The sequence below is a fragment of the Necator americanus genome, chromosome II (assembly GCF_031761385.1).
Source record: "Necator americanus strain Aroian chromosome II, whole genome shotgun sequence".
Taxonomy (NCBI): Eukaryota; Metazoa; Nematoda; class Chromadorea; order Rhabditida; family Ancylostomatidae; genus Necator; species Necator americanus.
In genome coordinates this window covers 3,461,074-3,488,595 of record NC_087372.1, presented here as the reverse complement: position 1 = coordinate 3,488,595, position 27,522 = coordinate 3,461,074, and the positions used below count along the sequence as shown (strand labels likewise).

At 39.3% G+C, this 27,522-nt stretch overlaps 2 protein-coding genes across 7 annotated transcripts in view; both read left to right on the top strand.

Moving 5' to 3' along the window:
- RB195_016768 (uncharacterized protein) overlaps positions 1 to 26,203 on the top strand; it is a gene marked incomplete at both ends in the record, with an annotated part of 40,577 nt that extends 14,374 nt beyond the window's left edge. For 2 of the 6 annotated variants that reach the window (XM_064183463.1, XM_064183459.1), the window contains 4 exons: positions 151 to 257; positions 324 to 380; positions 454 to 619; positions 1,518 to 1,753. In XM_064183463.1, coding sequence (XP_064039342.1) covers positions 151 to 257; positions 324 to 380; positions 454 to 619; positions 1,518 to 1,753 — 566 coding nt within the window. Of the gene's footprint in view, positions 1 to 150; positions 258 to 323; positions 381 to 453; positions 624 to 1,517; positions 1,754 to 8,857; positions 8,900 to 11,078; positions 11,223 to 11,292; positions 11,455 to 11,737; positions 11,945 to 12,027; positions 12,125 to 13,938; positions 14,025 to 14,088; positions 14,236 to 15,005; positions 15,195 to 15,250; positions 15,381 to 15,477; positions 15,745 to 17,893; positions 17,968 to 18,058; positions 18,210 to 18,269; positions 18,459 to 18,512; positions 18,617 to 19,525; positions 19,625 to 19,880; positions 19,995 to 20,393; positions 20,518 to 20,586; positions 20,733 to 20,790; positions 20,986 to 21,831; positions 21,949 to 22,091; positions 22,271 to 22,349; positions 22,437 to 22,504; positions 22,630 to 22,835; positions 22,963 to 24,813; positions 24,902 to 25,006; positions 25,099 to 25,391; positions 25,492 to 25,900; positions 26,015 to 26,074 lie in introns of those variants that run through there. The other 4 variants (XM_064183461.1, XM_064183458.1, XM_064183460.1 and 1 more) reach the window with 4 other exon arrangements.
- Positions 26,204 to 26,247: 44 nt separating this feature from the next.
- RB195_016767 (uncharacterized protein) lies at positions 26,248 to 26,609 on the top strand (the record flags this gene model as incomplete). The annotated part of the gene is made up of 2 exons (XM_013445073.1): positions 26,248 to 26,354; positions 26,510 to 26,609. 2 exons carry the CDS (start codon positions 26,248 to 26,250, stop codon positions 26,607 to 26,609), a joined length of 207 nt encoding a protein of 68 aa, XP_013300527.1.
- Positions 26,610 to 27,522: the final 913 nt, after the last annotated feature.

Genomic DNA, 27,522 nt, shown 5'->3' with positions numbered 1-27,522 from the left:
ATCGGAGACTCCAGTTTAGTTAGTTTACAACGCCGAGGTTTCAAGAAGAGAGGGCTCGGAGATTGAAAATGTTATAGTTAACTATAATAGTACTGTTAACTTTCCTGGATTAATAGTGTTGAAATTTACTTATTTACGTTATTCCCACAGGAATCGACCTGGATCCGCTATCTATGGCCGCCCTGTTGATGGCTGTCGGTTTTTCAGTCGACTTCACTAGCCATTTTGCTTATCATTTTTACAAATCTAAACAGCAGGCATGATGATTTTCGCACTCTACGATTTCCGATTTTTCACAAACCGATCTGAATTTCGGAATTTAGGATCCGGCCTTACGAGTAGAGGACGCGCTGGCCTGTATTGGTTGGCCTTTGATGCAGGTTTGGAAGTGTTTATAACCCAGTTCCTTTGAAAAAAAAAAGAAAACGTTTATCAAATAATCATACATTACAGGTAGGATTGTCGACAATTTTGGCGATCGCACCACCACTTCTAAAACCATCCTACATGGTGCTTGTCTTCATGAAAACAATCGTTGTTGTCTGTTCGTTGGGGATGTTTCATGGCTTAGTGGTTATGCCAGTTATACTGACTGCGGTCACAAGGCGAAAAGACGACAGTTGGTAACTTTTGACGCATTTACAGAATTTATAAGTAACGTTCATCTATATGTAATTAGTTCCTAGTGCACTGATATGGAATTCTATTTGAAAACAGCATATCACGGTCTTTACGAATTTCTTAACGAGAAGGTAGGGTTATGGTGTGGACCACAAGTATGAGCGCTACCACGCTCAATTCCCCCTAGCTGTCCCGGAAAACGACGTGGGAGATGATCCTGGCGATGGAATTTCTCCACGAGGCACCTAGATACGTGCCATATCTGCGAATACGCGCGCACGTGCCGCATCCGCCAGCGGCCGAGAGAGTCAGTTCGCGCCTTGCGAAAGTTCCAGAACCTCTGGAAGACGAATTGCTTGTAGGCTTACATGTTCTAACATGTTCCTACTTGTTTGAGAAATTCGGGCTAAGAAAGTTACAAGTATACAACAAATTTCCCCTCCAGGGCATCCAACGATTGGAGCCTCATATCTCCGAAACAAGTAAGAACATGTTAGAACATGTAAGTCTGCATGCAAGTCATTATCTGAGGTTGCGGAACTTCCGCAAGGTGCGAATTCTATACGCTTGTGTTTTTCGGTGCCTTGTAAGGAAAAATTCGCCCGACAGCACCAGTTCACATTCCGTTACACACTTTGGAACAAATGGGGGAGTTTAGTGTAATGTTACAAATAATCGTACTCGTGATCTACATCCTTGAACCCATCTTTTCGTAGAGAGATCCCAACATCGTCAATTTCGTGATATTCTGCCTTGAAGGATTTTATAATGAGAGTTCAGCTAAAACGTACTAAAAAAGGAAATGAGACATATTTTGGAAAAAAAAAACTAACTCACGCAATAGCAATTGTCAGTTACGAAAAATCGAAATTCGCTTAAATAAACGATTTTTTTAGTGACATCGTCAAGGGTCACTGAAGCCAGTGAGCTATCGGAGCGTTCCTCAAATCGTAGTTCCGTGGTACGAAAGGAGAGTTTCTATCAAACTGAAAAACTTTTTAACAAGCTGAGTAAGGATTTTTGGAACTTCTCGAAGGTGGCCCCGATAGCACCGGAACAAGCGAATGGTCGTCCACAATTGAAACATAATATCGAATTAGGAAGAACACCTCCCCCAAATAGGTTTAGGTGAAGATTCAGGTTTAGCTGAGCTGAATATCGTAACGATCCGTAGGCAGTTATTGTTTTTGCTTTAAGCGATGATTGTAACAGCACCGTAGAAGATTTCATTGGGAATTCTAGCAAAGGTAGGGTCAGAGAACCAAAAAAATTCTGATTTTTGAACAGTTGATGCTTAGCTAGGTGGTGGCCATATGGTTCTACCGTAACGAGTCCGTCTCTTTTTGAAAAATTAATTGTTTTCGTCGTTTTAGCGCGGGAAAACAGCGCAAAATATACGAAAAAGGAGTACTTGCTCATAACTTCACTCACGATCTAAAGATACGGTACCCACAGCTCTTCTTACGTGATTTGTTTTACCAGTTGAACGATTTGTCATTCTCAGTGAAGAGAAGGAAGCTGAGAGATTTTCTTAGATGATTAGATCCAGCTAAGCCATCCAAGCGATCCACGAAATAAATAAATTGCTCTGACTCTCACCTTGTACGAGTTGAAACTTCCTTATGTGTTAGAATCTACCGTAACCTGCACCGTTTTCTTTTCTTGGAGAGACTCAACATCGTCAATTTCGTGGTATCAAAAACCACTTGTTTAGTATTGGTGCTGTTTCCAGTATTTGGAGGATTTTTTTATTTGTCAAAATATTTTCTAAGGAAAAAATACTTAGTAGCAAAGAAATCAGGCAAGAATGAAGATCAAAAGGTGAAATCAGCTCGCTGTCAACGGTAGAGGTCGTTTGAGGTTTACAAAAAATGAACGAATCCTCGTAAGTGTAAAAAAGGAAATCTTCCTGCCCTCCTGCTGACTCATTCCGATTTATTTGATGATTTATTTGTCCTCCTCATCCTCTTTTTCCTTTTCCTCTTATTAAATTTCACTATTCACTGAATTGTTACGAGTATTTATGTTTGTTTCAATCTTTTTCTTCCAACCCTGTAAATCCTCTTCAGAACGTAATTCTTTTTTTGAAAATACATGATGACCGCTGTATGTTATATTAATGTCCGGTCCTTCTAATGTTCAGGATCTCTTGTATAGGTTTTTTTTGCAACTTCTTTTTTATGTTGTCATTTGATATTTATTTGATTTGAATAAAGTTGAGAGAATTTTTTTTCGCTTCAAAAATGATTGAGAAACGTTTTTGATCGTGAATAACTGAGAAATTTTGTTGTTCAAGTTAAATAGAATGGAATGAACTGGAATAATGCAAAAAAATATTACATATGAAATTTCTCTACTCGATCACGTCATGAATAATTAAATTATGTAAGGACTGAATATACCCTTAGTAAAGAATAAATGGACATAAATAATGGTTATATACCACAATTATAAAGCAAACAGTAAAAAAAATGTTATCTTTGAAAAGATATGACTAGATCAAATGATAATTACGTGCTCTAAAAACATACATATGTGATCTCGAACGAGGTGGACGAGTTTTCCTCCCTTGGTTTGGTCGTTGGTTACCATGGATTTGAAATCATTTTGTTTTTCCATCCATGCTTAGCGGAATTTTTACTTTATCTTCATGTACTTCTTCTGGATTTCTTTAACTTCCTGAAGAACCACGTACCGTTGGTGGGGACATCAATGAGTTCGAAAAGTCAGCGCAGTTCCAGGTCTTAAGACTCAGTTTGCGAAGATTTCCTCTTTTTCATTTCTATTTCTTTCACATCTGACAATTATTGCTCTCCTGGAGTAGTATGGTAAATTTGAGGATCTATGTCGCTATCCAGTTCGTGACTGGTAAAATCACTATTCTAAGATGTAAAATTTGAACTTTCTTCATTTCAATGTTAAAATTTTGCATTATTCTCAAGCTTGAGACCTCAGGAGAATCCAGGAAGGCTTCATAGACTTCAAAGACTCAACACTGCTCTAATGGGACTGCATTCGAACTCATTTATAGCGCAAAAAAAGTCGTTCTTAGCTGGGGGAGGGGAGGGTAGTTAGGTACCCAGTTACGTAGCATATTATCTGCATCCGAATAAGTGACTGCAGAAGAGGCTGTCGGTAGGCCAGAGCAGGCATATCTTAGTCCACCTATGATCAGCAAGCCACGCCCATCCATCACCACGTCACTGAGGTCATGTGCCGTGTTTGTATTGCATTTAAGTGATAGAGTTTACTTCTAGGAATGTTCAAAGGTCGAAAAAATACCAACGTAGCAAGTGGAAAAAGACTTAGGAAATGAAAATGCTAAAAATGAAGAAAGAACGTAGAAGATTCGTACAAGAAAAAAAACAACAGAAAACATAAATGAAGCTGAAAAATGAAAACATTCCAAAATAAAAGTCAAAAGGTGCAGAACCGAGAACCTGGTTCTTGAATGATGTAGATGTGTGGTTGAAAAAACTGTATAGAAGATATAGATGTATATTTGTATTTATACACACTATTAAATCCATGTAATATACTGCAGTAGTTTTTAAAAGTTTCGATTTGTTTGTTTTACATAAATAAAACACTATTATTTTCTATTTCTGGGATTTCGTGTGCAATCGTTCGATGTATCTCTGTACTTAAGCGATCGATACTCCGTACAGAAGCAATACCAGAGATAACGTGCCCTTGCGAGGCATGTTTCGCACCTTATTAGGCGATGAGGGTTGAAGATGAACGACGTGATGGGCGGGGCGTAAGGCGAACGCAGCGCAATGCTCCGCTGACGCTATTAACTGCTGCGCAGAGCAATTAACGATAGCCGTTGCCAGTCGTTTCCCCTAAGGATAGATTGTCGCGGAGGCTGCGGATACCTAACGATAAGCACCCTTTATAGCTACCAAATGGCCTTTCTTGTTTGGAAGGATGAAAGCGCCTCAGAGTTCATGAAAGTTCGGTCCTTTTCACAATTTCCTTGCTTCTATTACAGTAGAATTTGGAAATCTTCACGAATGAGTTTGTTTAATGCGGTCGTGATTGATGATCCTGAGAGATTCGTCCGCAAATGCGAACACTTTGATCGTAATGCGCATTTTCACGCTTGAATTGGCACAGGGAAGAATAGGTGCGCTTTTGAAAATTAAGGATAATAAACGAAAGGTAGTAAGCATTCATTTATTATCCTTAATTTTCTTAAACCTAACCTAACCTTAAAAGTCCTTTCTTTGCCTATTAATGTATTACACGCCGCAGCAACCTGTTTTAATCCACAAATACTTTACACGGTATGGTACTCCTGATTATCTGTAGAAGAAAAACCACATTTTAAAGCGTGATTCACACGTGTTTCACGTTTCACGTAATCCTCGATGTTAGATACGTGCGGGCGTAATTTGGAGAAATGGGTACAGTTCAGAGCAAATTTTTCGTGCAATTTTTACAAGTTCTGAATTGAAAGGGCAGAATTCTCTGGAATCAAATGAGGAATAAATAAAAACGGAATAAAATAAGACAATGCTTCCCCGGAAAATCGACTTTAAGGGTCAAGAGATTTTTTTTCCTGACCTCGCTGGTGACCCATCAACGGTGCGTAGTTTCTTCGTTTCCAGAGAAGTTCGAGAAGTGCATGAAAAGCACATCTATATAGAGATAATAAGAATTGTAAAAAGGATGATTAGAAATCCAGATTGAATTGAAATCCATGGCGACAGGACACGGGAAAAAAACTGGAGTGCTTTTATTTTGTGTTCGATTTTTTAGGGACCACACCAGTAGGTCCCCAATCCAATGGTTGACATTGGTGACAAATACGCGATCTTCATTCGCGCTATTCGTTATGATTACCCGTTTCGATAGGGTGTGTGTGTGTGTGTTCGACACAAGTTGTCGCCTTGTTGAGGTGACCCCGTTTCTAACTGAAGGAGAAGTCGATGGGGGGCGAAAAAATAGCGGGAGAGTCGCAGCGCTCTTTCGTGAGTGCGGAACATACCATCCGAACATGCGACAACGCTGCTATTATCGTGAATTGTTATGGCTTACTGTAATTAGCATCGTCGAACGAAGCACAGCTAAAGGTACGCTTCTATGCTCCACTCTTTGGTGGATTCAAATCAAAATTTACACGTTTTGCATTCTATTTGTATCGTCTTTCAATCGTTTCTTTATACAAACTTTTTTCCTGACTTTGCCTCCAGCTTACAACAAAGTCGGAGAAAAATTCGCTGGATTCAAGTGCTCCCTAATTTTGAAGCTCTAGTTCCCCCACTTTTTTTTGCTCTTTAAAAATGTTTATTATTTGTTTATTCATTTGAAAATACCCATAGGTGTGTCATAAAACAGAAAAAAAAAACAGCAAGAAACAGCAGAACTCACTAGAATTTCGCCAAGACTTTTGTTTTATTCAGAAACGCTGGCATTTCGTTCTACATTGTGTGATGGCGGTGGTTAACAGTGTTTATTTTGTAAATATCCGATTACTTCAGCCTTCCATATGAGAATAATTGAGACTGAGTAGTTGAGACGAAGCAATTTACGTCTGAACAGTGAACGCTAAGTCCTTTTGATTACTTCTACCCCTGTGATCTACCGCTACCATAAGTACATCTTACAAAACTCTAGCGATTATGCCCATTCAAAATGTCGCTGTCTGCTCCGTCGCCGTTGGCGATTGCTGCTTCACTTTTGATAGGTATTGATTACGGGCGGAGCGATCGCAGTCGCAGGCCACAGTCGACTCGCGCGCGGTCAATACCTGTTAGAAATGGGGATCGCATCACTAACGGTTGCAAAGTATAAACGTGGGATTACCATACACTAGGCTACGGTCACCATAAATATGAATATTATGAAATATTATTAAACGTAATTAAATATTAAAATATATATTATTAAACGAACTAACTCGTCCATAGTTTTTTTTAACGTCTCTCATAAGTATTGCTATTTGAATAAGAACTTCCTTCCCATTGTTTTTAAGCGGTGAATGTAGTCAGAATGTGCGGTAGTTCCGCCGTAACTACACAGTCGATGGTTCCAGACCTTTAATCGCTCCGATATCCGTAAATCAGTACCAGACTTATTCGAGAGGATAAAAACACTGGCTTGAAACATTGCCGACCGCCGACCGCGCAAGCTTTCGCCAGTTTCAAGCCAGTTTTCATAGTCCTCAAACGATTCTGAATTGAGGTGGAGAGCGTTGACGCATCCCGAAAGGATTGATCAACGCCGTGAAGCTTATCTTCCATCCCTTTCTTCTTCTTAGAACGCGGAAAAAAATATTATGGAATCAATTTGATGGTAAATCTTAAGTCAAAAAAGGCGAATCTTTACGAATCCGCTCACGGAGACTTTATCTAGACCACGAATTAGGACTTTTTTTCTGTTATTTTTACTTTTTTTTACGCATTATCTTCGTGCAGAATCGCTGTGAATGGAAAGATACACATACACTAAGAAAAGTGTAACTCGAGAAAAGTTTTTCCTACTATAAAGTTTTGTTCAAAAATTAGTTGGCCTGTCAAAAATCAAATTTTTAATGACATTTTATTAGAGGGGGCGTGAACGGGTATCGACTGCTACTGTTTTTACCCCAGTATCCGGTAGCTTCCGTTTCAAAAGCACCTGGAGGGAATAATCCAGAAGATCAGAAACTGAAATGATTTTCCGAATGAGAACTGTCAATTGGAAGCAGCGCTTGGGAGAATTTTCGATAATATTCTCTGAATAATATTCTCCGAGGCTTGAGCGTAAAGGGTTGCGTCGTTTGATGAATTGATACCTGGGACGTTACTGATTCTTTGGTTTTTTTTTTGGATTTGTAATCGGTTTCTTTTTTGTGTGTCGTTGTGATCTTTGCGTATTAAACCCCGTATATCTACTGCTGAAGAGAATCTAGAGAAATTCCTCCGGATCCAGCTTTAATCCACTTCAATTAATGGTGTTAACCATTGGAGTTTCTCTCGTAGAGTAGGTGAAGGTCACCTCCATTTCGTATCTTTGTCACTTCGCATTTTGCGATTCTTTAGAGTGTAACTGTGAAATGCCGTCGGATAATTTCAAGGACTTCTAAACTTTTTTTCAGACGGAAAAGATTCTTTTCAATGACCAACATTATGTTTTGATTCAGCGGATTTCAACGAAAACCATTGCAAACAAAAAAAGATGAATTTTGCTGATTTTTGTGTTGTAAAAAAAATGTTCTAATCTCTTAGGTATAAGCTTAGTAAAATTCTGTTAAAATCGAATGCAAGGAGTTTCCCCGGAAAGGCTCGACAGGTCAATTTGATCCAGAATTTAAAAGAGGTTAAGATAAAAAAAAAATGAAATCAAAAAATAGCATGATATCATGGTGGCATAGTACAGTATATGACAAAATAATCGACTTATTTCTAAATAAATAAAATCGCAGCTTAATAAATTTAAATTTACGGATTATTCATCTGTTCTAGGGTGAATTGCGAAGTAACCTTTTTCTCTACTACAAAATGCAAAATGTAAATACACCACTTCATCCAATTTAAATTTCAATTCAATTTCTAATCTTTCAATTTTTTTTCAACTTCGTTTAGTTTAGGATTCATTTATCGATTATCGATATCTTTCTGCACAAAATCTCTCGGATATACCTGGCCAATAAATCTTTTCCCCAAAAATTGTATTTCTGTTCTCATTACATCCGGAATACTATGTAGCTAGGGTCACCCCTACTTTTCATGTCTAATACTTTTCTATTTTTTTTCTTATTTTCCCGTTTTTTGGAACTGTAACTAGTTTTTTTTTTTTTGTTTTGAAGCTCATCTTTGATAAGTGATAAATATTTAGGTAAACAGATATTTTTTTATTTATGTGCTTAGGCTAGTGATTAAAGTTAGAAATTACATATTTATTTTGAGTTTGAAACAGTGAACATCAATTGTTTAGCAATTATGCGCCACGGAATTTCCAAAGAGATCTTGCGATCTTCGCGGAGATTTCAGTTTAAATTGTTTATTTTTTTCTGGTAACGAATTAACTCAACTTGAAGACGTCTGTAATTAACTTAAACTGATTTTCATTCATTATTTATATTACATTTATTTATAATATTTATATTTATTTTTAACCCAAAATCCATTGCGATTGTCATTTTGTATTTATTTCTCACTCTGCAACCATCCATAATAAAATTTTTTGCATTTAGATCTACTTGATGTCCCAGTTAGAACGTTATATATCCATCCGAACGCCAAACCTCATGATGAACTATTGGCCGATCTCCCGTTTCACCGTTTTAGAGGTTAGTTTTCGGATTTCAACGGATTTTCATTTCTTTTTCCCGTTTGTGTGTAATAAAGGAGCCAGAAACGAGTAATCATCTTCATTATTTAGTTTTATTTTCACGTTACCATTTCCTCGCTATAATTTAATCTTACAATATGTTTGTGTTTCTCATCCAAACTCTCTCCCAAGAAAATCCGTGAGAAAGCTTGGAGTGATGAAGGAATGATATTCCACATGAAAACATCGTAACTTTTCTATTTATTCCTCTCTTCTCTTCTCTCCTCCCTTCTTAATCCCTCTCTTTCTTTTTTCTTTCTTTCTTTCTTTCTTCCTCTCTTTCTTTCTTTCTTTCTTTCCTTCGAAGAAAGACCTTCGTTCAGAGCAGCTCAAAATCGTTTAACATTACCAGGATAAATCTTTGTGTTTCCTAAGGTTCAGGATCTAATTAAGTCCTTTTCGATGAGTTATTAATAAATATCATTTAAAAAGGACTAGCTGTTGATTCAGCGTTTGTAAACAAGCTCCATGTGCCTTTGAAAAATGGATTTTAAGCTGATTACTAAATTGCAACGATTTCTCTTAAGGGTCTAATGAAAAACACCGGAACCCTTTATATTTTCGACAAAAAAAATCACATTTTAAACTGTGACCCATACGCGGGTCACGTCACAGCAACTTATGGACAAAAATGTGTGACCCAGCAATGAATCAGGTCATCGTAAGCGTGTTAAGTGTTAAGAAACCACGCAACGAAGGTCAGAGATCACTGCAAAGTTTCGATCGAACACATTTTCGTAGTCCAATAACTAAATAACTTAATTAATTAGTTAATTAATTAAAACGTAACTACTTAGCATATTTAAAATACCTTGAAATATCACTATATAGACCAACGAAAACTGTTTCAAGGTCAAATTGCTAACGGGACGATCTTGATAAATAGGGTTGTGCCGGAAATCTGTCGCTAATTCGACATAAGTTAAAGAACGGGCATAATCTCACCCATAATGTGTATAAAAACAATTATTTCATTTTAAAAAAAAAACATTAAATTAAGCAATTACTAAGGTTTATGCGGTTGTTGAGCGGGTACAACTACGTTGTGTTATACCCTTGACGAATCCTTGGAGATTTTTCACCTTTCCACTGTGAGAACCCGGAAGAATTGCGATAAACACACTTTCAACGATTGTTTTTCCATTTTAATTGAACTTGAAAAGGAGAAATAAGTGCATCTGAGATGAACTTTTTTACTTAAATCTTGTATCCATTCTCTTTTCAAATTCGATTTTTCGTGTTTATCGCCGTATTCCCAGCTCCTCCACTTCAACCGGTACGATCGGCAATTAGTGTGACGGGCCGATAAATTTAAAATAAATTCAATGCGAAATTATTCTGGCAGGGAATTTATTTTAAATCTCTGAGACTTCTTCCAGCTTTAATCGAAATAGGGAGCGAGAGAGGGGAAAGTTCCTTAATATGACCATGACAAAACGTCTTACTTTTTCATAAAACCAAAAAAAAAAACAGAAAAAATTGGAACTTATAAGCTAATACACATTCTGACCATCAGTGGTTGCGAGACACCGATGACACTCGCATTTTTTGACCACTGCGCACCACGTTACAAATCGATAACACACGAATTTTTCGAGAACGCGTTGCGTTAGGAAAAGGGTTTCTTTACTTTTCTTTCTTTTTTCTTTGAATTCTTTTTTACCACTACTATCAAGTAAGATATCGGAGAACTAAGCATTTTTGGCTGCGATTTTACCACGTGAGACACCGGTGACACACTCATTTTTTTGACCAGCAGTTACCCCGTCAGATGACTGTGAGCCAAGCATTTTAAGGGATTATTTATCGCGAAAGTTCTCAAATCAACCACGCATTCTCGGCGATGAGTTTCTGAGTGCGACACTGATGAATCGCGCATTTGTGGCCATAAATTGCTGCGTGGGACACCAGTGAGCCACCCATTTTTGCCCACCTGTTGTGAGGCACCGAAAGTAACTTTGACTTATTTCCTCCTTTCGCCTATGGGAATAAACTGCTTCATTTTCGGCTTCAGCTAATAAGTCCAGTCAATCCTGATCCATGGGCTTGAAACATAAAACAAAATCCACAAAAATAAGGATTAGTCTGCGTCAAACTGCTCTGTCCTCGTTCCTTCCCATTTTCTTATCACTTTTCAGGATAGTGATGATGTGGCATTATCGCTCGATCCACCATCAGAAACGATCGAAATCTCCCCTGCCATTGCGGCACCGAATTCACCGATTCATTTATTTGTATTGGACCCACAAAAACTACGAAGCAATGGAGGTGAGAAACTCAAAGTAAGTGAATTTTTAAGGTAACTTTTCTTTGTGTGCTGTTTTGTTAACTTGCATTATTGTATGTTTTAAGCTGGAAGCTTTGGGACTACTCTCAGGGGATGAGCATGAGGTACCAATTGAAGTGAAGACTTTTCCCGACGACAGCCCTCAAGATGTACCACCATTTGAGAAGGAAAACTACGAACTCATCTTGGAACACAATTTTGAAGAAAGAGAAATAGCGATAGTCAAGGTATCACCTACCTTCTAGTACACACACACACTCGCCGGCACTTATGTTCTTCTGGGCAGCCGCTACGCGGCCGATGCAACACGTGCATTCTTTGCAAACCCCATGTTCCACTTTTCATTGCCATCCAAGCGACTGCGCATAACTGTTTTCCAGGAAATTCGTCCATTCTTGTATTTTTAGGTGATCTTAAAATAGAATTTAGCCTTCTTAGTCAATACTTGTCTACTTATGCTGTTGTCTCCATTTCCCCAAAAACAAACAACCTTAGATTTTCTATTTACAGCTAAAAACAGATCCACCGCATGGCACTAAATTCTCGCTTATCGGATCGTTATCGGATCGATTCAGCGTGAAAAATGAGGGACAGTTGATCTACGTGACAGCAATTCCTTGCGAAAATAAATGCGCTACGCCACAAACGTTCACACTTCTTCTTTTGGCTACAAATAAAAAGTCGCAACAGATCGCCACCCTCAGCTTCACCACACTGGTTTGTTTTTGACAGATTTGTAGTCAACAACATCCATAACTGTTTTTTTTTTTGTTTAGAAGTTTTTTTTTGTTTTGTTCTAGAAAGATCATAAATTTGCGTTCCTGGATTCACCATATGAGGCGGTCATTCAAGAGGAGAGTGGAATTTTTGAAAAAGCAATGAAAGCAATGACAACTGGTGAGTTGCACGGGAATGTGAGCGATACCAACGATGAATAGCAATATTTTCAATATAGAATTAATGTTTTCTTGTTTTACAATGAGGTTTTGTTGAAACGTCTATTTATGGATTGACGTTTGTACAATCTCGTCTCTATTAAAGGCCTGAAAATGGCTCGAGTTTTTGAAGGCTGTGCATATCCCATCAAATCCCTGCTCTCCAAGTGCCAAGACTCAGTATCATTCCAAGTACACCACGCAAGAACTCAGAAAAGGAAAAACAATCTGTCCAGCCTCACCGATTAGCAGGGTTTGGTGAACCACCGCGTTCTTACAGATTGCCACTAAGGCAAATGAGATCTACGCACTGTGTAGTGTCCTCAAGCACTGGTGTCTGGATAGTGTTAAGGAACTGCATGTGGGACAATCTTACAAGTCGCAGAGTGGCATAAAGTCGTTAGTAATTGATGAGCACTGGTTTTTGTCATCCATGAATGGATTCTTGTCGGAAATTCAGGAAGCTTCTTATTATCTTATTATCGGCAGATATTTGTTTCTCGGGGGCTAATATCGTGCGCTTTGTTTCATCACTCATTTCCAACATGTTTTCCATTCTTGTGCTTTTTTTGTTCTTCACTCATTTCCAACATGTTTTCCATTCTTGTGCCGCCCTAATGGTGTCAAGGAACTTCCACGAGTTGTACTAACCAAATGTTCTTTGATAAGTAAGTTTAGCATTCTTTCAGTTCAGTTCCCCACATGAATGACATTGCACTCCAGAGACACTGACACTCATACCATGGGAAACTGAAGGATGCCGAACTTACGTATTATTCTAAGAGTAGACAAGGAAGGAGGAGGAGTTTTTGGAATATCTATAGCAACAAAAAATCTCAAACCAATTCCTAGCCTTTGGAAAAGATGAGGCTGTCAAAACGTTAAGCCATAAATAAACTTTCACCAAAACCTCGCAAGCAAAACAAAGAAACATTAACCAGTTCAGTCCACAGTGTTCAAAGAAGTTCACAGTGCCGAATTTTTAAGAGAAGACTTAGAGATTCTCAATTAATCATCTTATATCTTCACTAAAAGTTAGTGAGTAGTTCCCCCTTCGTCATTAAGATAAAGCCCGAGGGAGATAGTGTCTGCTGCTCAGAGGAAGTGCTGTAGACGAGACGCGGCGCGGTCCTCCTTGAAGACATACATAGCTGCGGTTATTCTACCCCACGGAGTTTAAAAGTTCCTCACTTACAAAAAGAACCGGTGGATTATCGAATTGAAATTTTTTCACTTAGAATCCTTCTGATGATAGGAAGTGTCGGAGTCGAAAAGATTAAAAGTTCTGAATGATCCTTAGTGAGAAAATGAAAGCAGCAAACCCGACAGTGGCCATTTCAGAAATTTCCTTCAAGAGTGTTTTTGAAACCTTTACTTACAGAAGAACTTTTGAGCACCACACCTAGGGTTACAGTATCGCTTGCTAGCACTAATCATCGCTGCAGTTTTTACGTTGACCCAACTATAAAGCTACCGTTAGAAATTTAAAATTGGATAAAGTTATTAGAAATAATAGATGTGTGTTTATTGTCCATACATAAGTGCTACAGTATCGTAGCGGCTTATTTCATGTGATTACTGCAAAAAATATCCGATAATTTGGAAAACTGCTGGAAAGACCACATTTTTTTGCTCATTACGCATTTGTACAGCGCGACGCAGTCAGATTTTAAGAAAATAGAAAATAAAATGTTGGAAACACTAAAATATTTGTGTCAATGAATGGCGTTCTTCATTTTTCGTTGCAAATTCATTTGTCTATTCAATTTTTCCTAGGTGCCATGGGAGATGTCACGTACTCGCTAGAAGATAATACTGGACTTTTTTCTATCCATCCAAAAAGCGGTGTTCTCATGGTCCAAGTGTGTAATTTTCTTAGAATTGTGTTTTATGCAATAAAAATATGGAAAGGAACATTATTTTCAGCATCCTGAATTCCTTACAATGGGTGGACAAGGCTCACAGCTGAATATCACAGTGTTGGCGAATGATGGGAAAGCAACGATCAAAACAACAGTTAAAGTCACGCTAACTCGAGCAGCGAAAAATTTGAAAGGATTCAGATTCGCTAAGGTATTCGCTTAACGTTATTTTGGATGGAAACAAATGAAGACTCTTTTTGTACAAGAAAATGAATTTTATGGAAGAAAAAGGGAGAGAAAAGATGGAAGAGGTCTATAGTTTTGCATTATTTACATTTATATTTTTCATATTCTATTTATTTATTTGTTCAAAAATATCACAATGTTACAATGTGAAGTTGCATGGTTCCTCTCCATCTGTTCATATCAGAATTGGCGGTTTGCATCCATGTTTCTCCAAACTCCGATCGAACGAGCCTCTCCATCTTTTTTTTTGTCGGCCAATGCGACCCACATCTTTCTGGCCCTCGTCCATTTTCTTTCAACCGCTCTAACCCTGATATCTGGGAGTTTTGCAGTATTTTTCATCCACATCTTCGTAGGATGCATGAGAGGAGTTACACCAAGCATTCTTTTCATCATTTGCCGAGGGCTATCTCTAGCGTTTTGAGATCCTTGCTTCTTTTAGCTCAAATTTCACAGCTGTAAAGGAGGGAAGGTATAAGGTCGACTTTTGAACTAATATAATACATAATATATGATAATGTATAATATAATTATATATAAAAAAGTTAATCCGTATCGAATAAAAATTCTTTTAAAACTCATTTCTTTAGATGTGAATTTCTTGGAACTAAAGTAAGATGTCCATTCGCCTTTCCATAAGTGCTTTTATTCATACGAAAAAATATGTGCATTATATTAATATTGCTTCAACTTACCACTATTTAATACCAAGACAGATAATTGGATTCCTTTCAGGAAACCTATGCGTTTACTGTTTCTCCTGGACAAACTTTAATCGGATCAGTAGAAGTAGCAGATGCCGGTACTAATACGGTACATTACGATATCGCTGAAGGAGCGCAAGGAGCAATAAGGATAGATGACAGTGGAATACTTTACTATGACAGGGAACCGGAAAAGGACGCACGAAATTTCACCATTCTGGTACCGTCCTCGTTCCTAAAATGATGTAAAACTCCCAGAAAACGTGTTCCGCCTAGATTTCTGCTCGAACTACCGGAGGACAATTTTTGGTTGCAACTGCATGGGTTGATATTGCTGTTGACGGAATAAACTCATATCCAGTGAAGGTTATAGGACCTACACAAAGAACAGGCGTACTAAGCGCAAGTAAGTACCATAAGTATACGATAACGCTTCAAGCATTAAATAGTAATTAGTCCTTATGACTTCAAACATGTTCGCATGTAAATTTAGGTAAATTTAGGTAAACGTGGAACAACAGTGGTCAACTTCGAATTGACCGACGAAGATGACGATGCCGCAATGCAACTATCCATACAATCGATCTCAGGGATGTTCTTAAATGGATCCGAGGCAAAGAATTTGAGCACAGAAATGTTCAAAGTTCAAATGAATGGCAGAAAAGCAGATCTGGTGCTCAATACGCTACTCTTTGACCAACCGTTGGTTTCCGTGAGCATTCGATTATTTGCTCAGGATCTTGCACATATAACAGAGCCATCCGTTTCAGGTAATTTTATAGCTTGTTTTCTTATTGTTTGTATACTACCGTAGTCAACTTTATGCTGTGCAGCAAACACCAAATAAATGGCCACAAAACAACAAAGCACAAAACTGTTTTGTGTGGGCATTGTAGAAAATGGAGGGAGAGGACGTCGCCGATCCAAATGCGATTAAGGAAAAGGAAGACAAAAACAGTTTTTTTAAGCCCAGTTCGGGGGTCAGATCGTTCATCATACTCAATTTCTGATTTTGATGTACATAGGTGGAGCATTCAGATATATTTCTTCCCTTCAGCGTGCATAGAGCGTTAGAAACCTATCCGTTCCTTTTGAATATCTCCCTGATCAGGTTCAGCTGAAGACCGATCTTTTTACATGTTCCATCGAATTCAATTAGCATTCGTTCCGTTTGATTGAAACTTGATGTCCATCATGAACGGTGTTGTCAGCGAAACAAAGATATGTAAATCCCGGCCGTCAATTTCCTTTCCCATGTTATCTCATTCCAATCCTCGCTTCGCGTTCTCGAGAGTGGCACTGAATATTCTGGGAGAGATTGTGCCCCCATGACGAACCCCTCTCATCACGTCGATTATGACATTATTGCAGGACACAAACAATAGTTAGGTGAAAAACAGACAGAATAGTAGGTTAAGTGAATGTCCATACATCTCAAGCTCATTCTTTCCGTCGTTTATTAGGGTAGTTGTTTCCTGAGCCCATATCTAATAAAATTTCTCCAGTTTTACAAACGTTCTCTACCGGAAAATGTGTCTTGCCTTCACACATTGCTATCCAAAAAAATATGTCCTCGGAAAAACGCATCAAAAGCGGCGAAAAAAAAGGAGCGGAAATACGTTGCTATTCGGTTCGGCGTTAAAAGTATTAGTAAGATCCAGCTGCGAAATGCCGTGCACCGAGTTGGTGTCAACGAACCAACCAAATAATACTGATAGGACGGTAGGAAAAGGAATCACCGATGGTTTCGTTTCCATTGAATACGAGCTTTGTCCCATCCTCGCAAGGCGAGAGTTCTGCTAGCTAGTGTATTTGAAAATGGCCTCACAACTCGAAATTCCAATGTCTGAGAAGATTGAACCTTGCGATAAGTATTCATATGAATAGCTACGCCAGAGCCCGTAACCAGTGTTCTAGCTCCTGGCAGGATAAATACAATGAAAATGAAGTGATCGGGGACTTCTTATTCTAACGGTGCTAGCCAATATTATTTGGTTTCTTTGATGGCACAAACTCGAAGCAGTGGTACTTCGTTGCGAGACCCAGACGTTTGCTGGATAAATATTTCCAATGCCAAAGCGAGTGGATATGTATTTTCGTTTGTGGTGCATTTAACCAAAGGCAAATTTCCATTGGATAGAAATCCGACCGTAGTTCATTTATCCAGCTGAGTGCGTTCATCCAACCTGATAAATGTTGCTGGATAGTGGCTAAGGATCATTTGCGACAAGCCGAAAATATCCGGGCAGGAAATGTTGAAAATCATTAGGAAGAAGCTTATTCATTCATCTCTGCCCAAAATTCTTGTGAGTTGATGAAGAAGATTTCCTTTGAAGAAAAACCTTAACGCATTGACGACGATACGACCCACGGGTGGGTCGTACGTATTTTCCCGTGTGGGACGATACGACCCACAAGTAGGTCGTATTCTTTCTAACCCTTTTTTCTGCCCTTTCAATAACTTCTGGAGATATTTGTAAGAAAGCATTAATAGTAATCCCATGATGCTGTAGACATCGTGTGCAAGGAAAAAGTATCACGTTGGACACCCGCCCATGGGTTTTTTTGGGTACGATCCACCCGTGGGTGGATCGTACCCAAAAAAAAGTGCCTGTCCCACGAGCGATAAAATTAAAAACGCACTTTTTCGTCAATATGTTAACATAGAGAAGCGATCATTCCATTCCGGTCGTCATATTGTCCCCCGTCGCACTTCTCACATCATCCCGTGCATCGCACGTGCACCATAGTCTGATGCAAAAGTGGATGTGTTGCGTTTAAAAGAAAAATGTTTGTGCTGGATGATTGCGTATTTGAATATTGAGAAAAATATATTTCAGGAAATCAAAAAATAATAATATAAACGAGTCTTTATTTAAAATACAAGAAGTAATATTGGAAATTTGCAAACTTTTCCAGTTGTACAGCATTTGATGATCGTGAGAAAACATCCTATGATAACAGAAGACCCAATTCCATTTGGATTCGGTAAGGTGAGTGCATTGTATTTCAGAAGGGGGCTCTTTTTTTCTTTTTTTTTTTCTTTCTACTTCCACTATCAAAGTCTACAAAAGAAATTTCCAGATTCCTAAAGTTGTACACGTTTCTGCAGACGATGCAGAGGGGACGTTCGTCTACGCTCCAACTTTAATCCAGAGCGTAATTTCGAATGGCTCGAGCTTTAACTTCGAAATTGAATCACCTTCAAATGCCTTCACAATCAATAACTCGACAGGTGTTGTAATTTTTCTGGATGTAATCCATAAGTACTGCTTAATGCCTTGAGTTCCACTAGGAGTCATAACAACAACTCGTTCACTGGAAGACCTCAATGAGGAGCTACTTACGGTCACTGCAAGTGACCTTAAGGGGGAACAGAGTGCTCAAGTGAATCTCACTGTGGTTGTCCTGCCTTCTCGTGTGCTCCGTACGGTGTTTGCAGAACGGGAGTATCAAGGAGAAGTGAAGAAGTCAGATCCGCAAGGCAAGTTGTTCAGTCGACCTCAACAACTCCTACTAATAGCTTTTCTTCGTCCAGGAACTACGGTAGTTGTGGTAGCAGCAAAGGATAATAGAGGAGAAGAAGTGAAATCGTACAATCTTGACGGTGTCGATTCAGTTTTCTTCGCTATCGATAATAAGGTGAGTTGCTAATTTTCAATCCTGAAGAAAGGAAGGCAGAAAATGGTCTCACCAACCTAGAGCCAGGAACTCATATTAAACAATGAATTTCGGACTTTGAGACTAACTACGTATCCATGGAATCCAGCAAAAACCCATGCAGCAGCATTGTTCTCCAGCAGCTCGCTATAATCCACCTTTTCTCTTCTTTCCAGCTTATTTCTTTTCCTAAACGCTGATGTAACCCATCCAAATTCTTATGCCTGTAGGAGATTATCCGTCGTGATTGCCTCAAACCACCTAGTCCGGGAGCAGGAACGTCATGAAATGAAGAAGGTAGCAATCTAGAGAGTTTCATTAGTCAGATGACCATTTACTGCACGTAATAATACATTAAAAGTCTAGTAATACGCCGTAATAGTAGTACTTATATAAAATAAATAAAAGATATAAAAGTAAAGAACATAAATTGTACGACTACACAAAAGAACTGGTAATGTTGTTGTAAAAGAGGGTGCGCATGAAGCAGCGGCCAAGCTGAGCTGGGGTTGCGGTCTGGGCGGGACCCCAGTTTAGAAGCCTAGTAATACCCCGTAATATAGTACGTACAAAAATATCATAGTAAAGTACACAAATTGCATAAACTGTCATCGAACTGTAAAGATGAATAAGGGTCCCATCTCGATCGCAGCCGGTAGCTTCATCGCGACACTGAGCGCAATCGCTCACGCAGGAGCACCAAGCTTTAGGTCGTTTTGACCCGACTATATTATCCGATTCGAGTAAGTATTCTTTCCTAATTCTTTTCCTATGAACAAATTTGAATTTACGGAATATTTGACCATGACTTTCCTGAGAGTTGCACTAAGACTAATGTCCCAATTTGAATATTGTTTTAGTCTAGAGAAAAAAAAAAACCACTTATTTAAGGGTGTGATTCGTCTAATGGACTCTATCGCAAACGTACCTCGATCTGAATTGAACTTTGTCGTCATAGCTGGTAATGGAACAGCCTCAAGCTCAGTCCCGGTAACGATATCTCGGCTCTAAAAAAGAATAGAACATCATTTAAGTAAAAGAAAATATCTTTTTTCCTTCTGTGGTATAAAAAAGGACAACAATTACAGTATCTTAAATAAAGAGAAACGAGTACATATGGATAAATCTTTCGTCATAGGACATAAATCTAACCGGAAATAAATTTTCTTTCTTTGAGAAGGAATCAAACTCAAGGAACATACTACCGCTAGTTACAAATTTCATGTGCTGACTTACTTTTCTTTAGGTTCATATTGTGGTGATTGCGGACGAAAATGAAGAAATTCCCTTTGAGCGAAGCACCTTTGAAATAAAAGTGATGGAAAATTTACCGCTGAACGGATACGTTTTACATCCACAGGTAAACACATTTAGACTTTGTAATTTATAGAAAAGTTTCAAAAAATACTGAGAAGGTTCGCGAAGTTGTTATTTCATTTTCTTTCCTCACACTTAAGGAAAACACATTTGTTTCCACTTATATTGATCCGGATGACCGTGACGCGCCCGACGCAATCCATGCACTCTGTCGCATCCGCGCACATTCTTCCTTGCAACGAAGCGTGCGTCGCGGTCTTCGAGGCGAACATAAGCGCCAATGTCCATGGAGAAAACATATGTTCTCTCTATGGACACTGACACTTATGTCTACCTTGACGACCGTGACGCGTCCTCCATTGCAATGTTAATGAGAAGTCTTGCGAAAAAGTATAACTAGGCTAACTAATGTCGCTTTCTCCAGGACTCACTTTATTTCCAGTTTCTCAACGGTGACAACAAACATGTGGAATACGCCATAGAGACGCAAAACGACGCTACAGTAATCGCAGATTTGCTCGAAATTGACGGAAACGGAAGAATTACCACGAAAGAAGAATTATTGGGTATTGATCTTTATCTGAGTCATGATATTTGCGCGAAGCTATACACGTTTTCTGAGTTTTCCGTTTCAGGCTATGCTGGAACGTATGAATTTCGGGTACGAGCCACTAAAGGAGATCATCATGCGTCTGCTGATGTAATTATGCATATCCTACCCGCCTACAAATGTCTTCCTTCATTTACACCAGATAAAAATATAGAATTTACCACTGAAGAGGTAAAGGAACGGTTTCAAGACGTGAACTACAGAAAATAAATTATAGCTTAATTTTTAGAATGCACCACCTGGAGCAACACTAGGAACAGTGTCAGCGTCACAGTTGAACCCCAAATGTGAAATGAAATACTTGTTATGGGACCCAACAACCCATAAGTACACCAATGAAACCAAAATCGCTTCAATTGACACTAGCAATGGAGTGATCAGGAGTCGAATTTCATTCGACTATGAGAAACAAGCGATACATCCGGTAAGTACGATAAATAGCGGCTTTTTCTTCTGTAAATACATACCCGGCGCTTGTGTTTGCTCGTGGGACCGTGACACGTCCGCAGCGACTCGCGCATTTTCTTTCCCTCGCGTGTGCACACACATCTTCGTTCTCCACGCTGCGCTTACCTTATTGGAGCGCGTGCAACGATCGTTTGACCAAGAATCCCCTTAGCGGCAGCATACCACGAATTTAATGATTACTCCAGGATTCGTCCAGGAAAGAAATAGGAGTAGATCGTGAGTATCAACGTGATTACGCCCAATTCCTCCTGAGAAACAGCGTGAGAAATAGCATTTCAGTACTAGTTTTCCTACCCAGTAACGGTTACACCCCAGTACTCGCGCTTTGTCTGCGAACGTGTGGCAATAATCAATGACGTTCCCCTAGCAGCCTCATCAAGTAAAACCACTAAATAAGCTGCTGAGGAGACCGTCTCCACAAAGGAGGCGTTATAAAATGTCTCGTAGGGAAACTCGTACACGAAAGCCGTTTCCCACGCCGTTTTTCAGGACGGTTAGGGGGAATTGACCGTTATCATGCTCATACTCGTAATGTAATTGTATCTTTTCCCGGAGAGACTCCAACATCGTCACTTTTGTGATATGCCGTCTTTAATTAGATGTGAAGTACAATTACTGCTAAAGAAAAATACCGATCAATACTTCACACTGTATTAAAATGGTAGTGGTGGGTTGAGGTAAATTTAGTACTGGACAAAACAAGGTGAAAAAAGCAAAATGAAGAAAAAAGAATGAAAAAACGTAAAACAAGAATGAGTATACCAAAAGTTGCATGGTTCCTTGCGATAGTTGGCATTTCTAGCTTGTGCTTGGTCTTCAAGCTGGTGCTCATCAATTTACTCAAATGGGTAGCACGATCCGTGTGATGGACGTTGACGATCATCCGTTAAAAGCACCAATGGACACCGTAACGGTTGAGGTGCTTCTTTGACTATAAATACATGAAAAAAAGATAGCTGAAGAGCTCTTCCAGACGAATCACCACTGATTAGGAATGAATGAAAGGATAAAGGATGAATCAATGTACTACAATGAACAATTTTCTTTTAAACATTGTTAAAGGTGCCTGAGGATACTCCAGTCGGGACCGTCATCGCTACAATGCAAGCTAATGACGTCGACGTTTCACAGACGATATTTTATCGATTACGGGAAGTATCAAAGGAGTTCACGGTCAATTCCACTACAGGAGAGGTGGCACTCGGATCCGCTCTCGATAGAGAGACAAAGGATTTTTATACGTTGGTGCTAAACGCTTTTTTCCTAGTGAAGGATGAATTTGTCCTTTTTTTTCTTCTTTTCTACTTTTTTTTTCTTAAGTGTACAAGTCGGAGCTTCTAATGTCGAAGACGTCGACGTTGATGAAATTGTGGTATGGATGACTCTGAATATCATCGTAAAAGACGTGTTAGTTCATTTTTTCTTAATATTTGCCCTGAAATAGAGGGAATATAAAATTTAGAAAAGAAATTTAGAAATGACAATGGACCACTATTTGAACAAAGCCGTTATAATATTTTGGTTAGCAAGAATACACTTCCGGGTGAACCGATATTGACAGTCCGAGCATTCGACCCTGATCAAGCTGAACAAGGAAACGGTAATAGTAAATTCATTGAAAGGTCGTATTGTCTATGCGTTATGAAACCTATGAATTATTACTACGTGAATCTATTTCGAATTTCTATTATTTTTCCTATTATTTCTATTAAAATCTATCTTTAAATCTATCTAATTTCTATTATTTTATTTCTATTATTTTTTATTTCTTTTGCGTGATATCGTACAAAAAGAAAAAGTTTTTAGATATGAAAGATGTGTTTTATCGGATCAAGGAAATGCTCTTCGATTACCATGGCATGAGCAGAACAATGGAAAACATGTTTTCCGTCGATCAACACAGTGGAGTCATACGAATCGAGAACTCTGTCAGGTAACAGTTACCATACAAGCTTATTCTATAAGAATTTCCCATTTTTTAAGACTTTAATCTCTCTTATATTTATCCGGAAACACCCATAAGTGTGTTATAAAGAAGAGCAGCAAGAAAAAGCGAATCTCCCACTGGGATTTTGCCTAAATTTTTTACAGCAAACGTTTTTTTTACGTTCCAGTGATGAGATGACAGGGTTATTCTCCTGCTAAAGAAGCTGAGAAATCCTTAAGCGAGATGCTTTTTCCAAGTTCAGAACTTTATAGTAGAACAAAAGTATGAATATATGAAGGATGATGGATCGAAGTCGAAGAATAGGGCGATTGGGTAGGAAGAAAGTCAACTTTCTAATAAACAGACAGTGATAATCCAGACTATTCAAGTAATTGAAAGATGGTTTTTCTTAAAAGCATCACCCCACGAATCTCGGGTGGTACGAATTTCAGGTGAAGAGTTCCTATACGGGGTCGTCGATTATGGAAAGGAGGGCGATTCCGTCCATTTCTTCTTGATTGCCGTAAAAAACGGCCCGGAAGACGCGGCGCGTGCACGAGGCTGGCGCGCTCCAATCGAACTCGTTGCGGAAAATGGCGCCCCGGAACGCTCGAAGCCGCATCTTTCGGGCGTTTTCTTACGGCAATTAGGAAGAAATGGACGCAATCACCCTTCTCTCCATCATCTACGGCTCCGCATAGCCCCCCCCTTCAATGATATTCGAACAGGAGGGAGACTACGGAAAGGGGGGATTCCGTCCATTCTTCCTAATCCTTAAAAATTTAAACCCCCCCCCCCTAACCCCAAACCGCACCACCCCAGATTCGTGGTGTGATGCCTTTAAACAAAATTGTCCAATAAGCATAAACTTTTTATAACATATTTTATTCGTAATGCTGTTCAAATATGCGTACACGGTGTCTTTAGTCGGGTCAAGACGAAGCGAAGCACGAACAGTTGCGTAAACGGCTGCGCTCGAAGCGGTGCGGTAGAGACAGCGGTTGTAATCGGAGTGGGACCATGGCGAACTGCAGAGATGTATGGCGGTAGCAAGGATACTTACACAACCCAAACCGCTGAGCTCCACCGCGCCGTTTCGAGTGCAGCCGCTTACGCAACATCACAATGCTTCATGTCGTTTTGTCCCTGCTATACATTGCCTGTATCCTTTCTCCTTAACTCCTTCGTAATTCTCCATCTCTTACTCTTCCATATTCCACCATCCTCCTTCGTCATCTATTTCGCCTTTTCGAGTAAAAAGTAACTCATGTCTTCTCACACATCTTACATAGTATTGAATCAGTGGTCAGTAAGTAAGTCCCAAAATCGAACTTTTTTGAATCTTGGCATTGTGGAGTTGAATCGTGCATTACATTGTTTGAGCAGAACCAAAATCTTTATTGATTTTTATACTGGCTAACGTTACGGCGTCATCGCTTCCTTAGAGCCTTGCTAGCTGTAAAGCTGATGTTAGCGGACCATCGGTTGTTTGAGTTGCGATGCTAAGCAGTAAATAGTTTTCTGCCCGTACTGTGCGTTTACGTAACTACACAAAAGATGTTTCTTTTTTTCTCGATGATTTTTAATTTGGCCCGGAATATGTTCAAACATGAATGATTGTGGGTTCTAGTTGAGGAAAGGTACAAGGATGCGAGTGTGTCAACCAGAAATAGAGTACACGTTGCGGCAGACGTGCGGTATCAGTCCACTTGAAATCATTCAGCGCCGAATACACTTAAAACTTTCATCAAAATTGTCTTTCAGTAAATAGAACTTCTCGTTGAGTCCATTTTGAGTTTGTGTTCGTCAATTTTGCTTGTTTTATGCTTTCCCAATTACTTATGAAATCAATTCCAGTGAATTTGTGGGAGGAGTGTTTCACCTTCTTCTTGAGTCCATGGATACTCTACAAGCAGATGCACATAAGGACCAATGCATAATAAAGGTTAGGACAATTGCTCCCATGGTCTCCTACAAACAATCCTTTGATCGGCTTTAACGCTTTACCGATAAGGACGAACATTTGTAGAGCACATGAGTTTTCCCTCAGGTCTACATCCATGATGACAGTGACGTAGTCCGCATGGAACTACCTGTACCGTTCGCAGCATTGACGTACGACAAGATTTCTACTGTAACGAGGTTAGTGAGCATAACCTTTGCACATTGCCATTGTACAGAGATGTGTATGGACATGATAAGAGCAGTGTGGAAGGAAATTTCCTGATGCTGGGGTCCCATCAACCATTGCTTTTCGACTTTTACACTTGCCTCGCATCCACCAGGTCGTTTCGAGCACAACTCAACTTGTCTCGTGGAATGCGATAGTGACAGCATCTTATTGAGGCGTAACATCTGGAATTTTAGTCACACTTTCTCCAAAATCTTTTCTTGCCCTTCACTAGGACCCACACTTTTATCCAGTGTGATTTCAGCACCATTTCTAATGCAACTGGTCTCACCGCCATGATCAAAGATCTGCAATACCATCACGAAGAGGGAAATCTGATCTATGATGTCACTGATTTACGTTTGGTTAGTCCTCTTTTTTGTAGTTTTCGTTCAATTTTTCATGTTTCTTCTTTTGATGACAGCGTATTACAATTTTTTTTTTGTTCGCATACCTATAAGAGTAGATGGTGGATGGTGGTGAATATAGGCATGATCATGCTTAACTCCTCTGGTTTTTTCTCGTATTCCAGAAAAAAAAAACGAAAGAATACACTTTCCTGTTTGATCCCATATTCTCAACTATGCAACTTTTTACGCGTAGGAGTTGCTCTCGTTCTATTGCGTAACAGCTTGCATCGTTGGGGTAACGGGTTCACTCAAAGGTGTTTCATACGTCTTTTCTGTATTACTGCAGGAAATTAAGCGTGATCACATGAACAGTCATGAACTGTGTAGAAATGTGATTATCATTCTCTTCACTGGTATATTATAGGTGTTAGTGAATCGCACAACATCCGAGATAATCCCAGCAGAGAGAGCTATCGCGATTGCAGACAAACGCCGTTCTGCGATGGGCGATCGAATACCAAGCATGACTAGAGCACAGGTATGTCATCCGTCAAAAAACTTGATCATCTTGGAATTCTCCCAACGCAAAAGTTCTTAGGTAACGTCCTCACCAGTCACCTATCAGTCAATCCCTCCTGTTGCATACGTGCTCTGCACATTTGCTTTGTTGTTAACATTGGTGTTCATGATATTCGCTTTCATGATATGCCATTATAGAAGCAGGTAGTATTTGATTTTGTTGATCCTTAACTCTGGATATCTTCCATTTTTATGTTCCAACGCGAGAAAAAGCTTCGAGAAGATGATGTCACGATAGCGAATGCGTTAAATAGACCTCCGATTCGGCCCATGACGATATCGCCGATGATCTCAACACGGTTAGTTTGTGGTTTGTGTAACTTCTTCATAAGCAAAACGTATTTTGGAGTTATTTAGCGCTTCAATGTGGATAAAACGAATGTATCCAACACTTCTATGAAGCGGAAAACAAGCTTCGTATCATATGTAAACTGAAATAATATGAATATTCCAGAACATTTGGATCACACATCCCTGCTATAGACGAGAACTATGCTGTACAAGAGAAGAAAATGGTCGTGGCTGGTGACGATAGACGGCGACAGCCTTGGTGAAGACATTCCATCATTCATTGATCCCAATTCGTGTATACCGGTGCCAAACTGTTGTAAACTTTGTACGTCCATCAATTCTTGTAGATAGAATTTCCTGTAGAATAAACGATTGCGAGGTACAAATCGACTTTGTCAGAACAGCTGTGTTTTCGTTCTGTGGAAGGTTTTATGAGATTTCAAATGAATGCATTGAAGGTTATTTTATACTACTGAACGTTCTGAATTCTGGAACGATTTGACTGCTAACTGATCACTCAAAATGGGATTCCTAAAGTCTCGAAAATTAACTTCGCAGGATACATCTGGCTATCCAAAAGAAGTTGTTTAAGCCTTATCCCACAGTTGTAGTCGTGTCAACATGACATATAGCACTGCGGTGCAGTTGCGTAAGCGGCTGCGCTCGACGCAGCACGATGAAGATAGCGGTTGAAATCGAAGTGGGATCATCGCAGACTGTAGCGACGATTGTTTCTGGCGAGGGCACCTCCTCAATCCTAACCGCTACGCTTCAGCGCATCGCTTCGAGCGCAGCCACCTACGCAACTACGCCGAGATTCATTCTGTTTGGACCCGACAATATGTACAATATTTCTCACATAACTTTTTCACATGACTACATATGTAACTTCTTTGAGTTTCACTTGCACTTCGAAAAATTTCAGCTTATTTTCATTCCGCAATTTTTCGAAGTGTGAGTAAATACTGAAAAAAATAGGGAGTAAAAGTAAAAAGGAAGCGGTCAAAAGAATAGCCCGATCACGGGTTCACGGAGAAATGGAGAAGTTGCTTTTTTGGGGAGAAGGATCCGTTGTCTGTAAGGAATTCACTAAGACGGAAATTTGACAGAAGGAAAAACCCGGGAACAAACAATCCTTGCTATCTATGAGCCGTCGATTTGGTAAGTATCGATGTG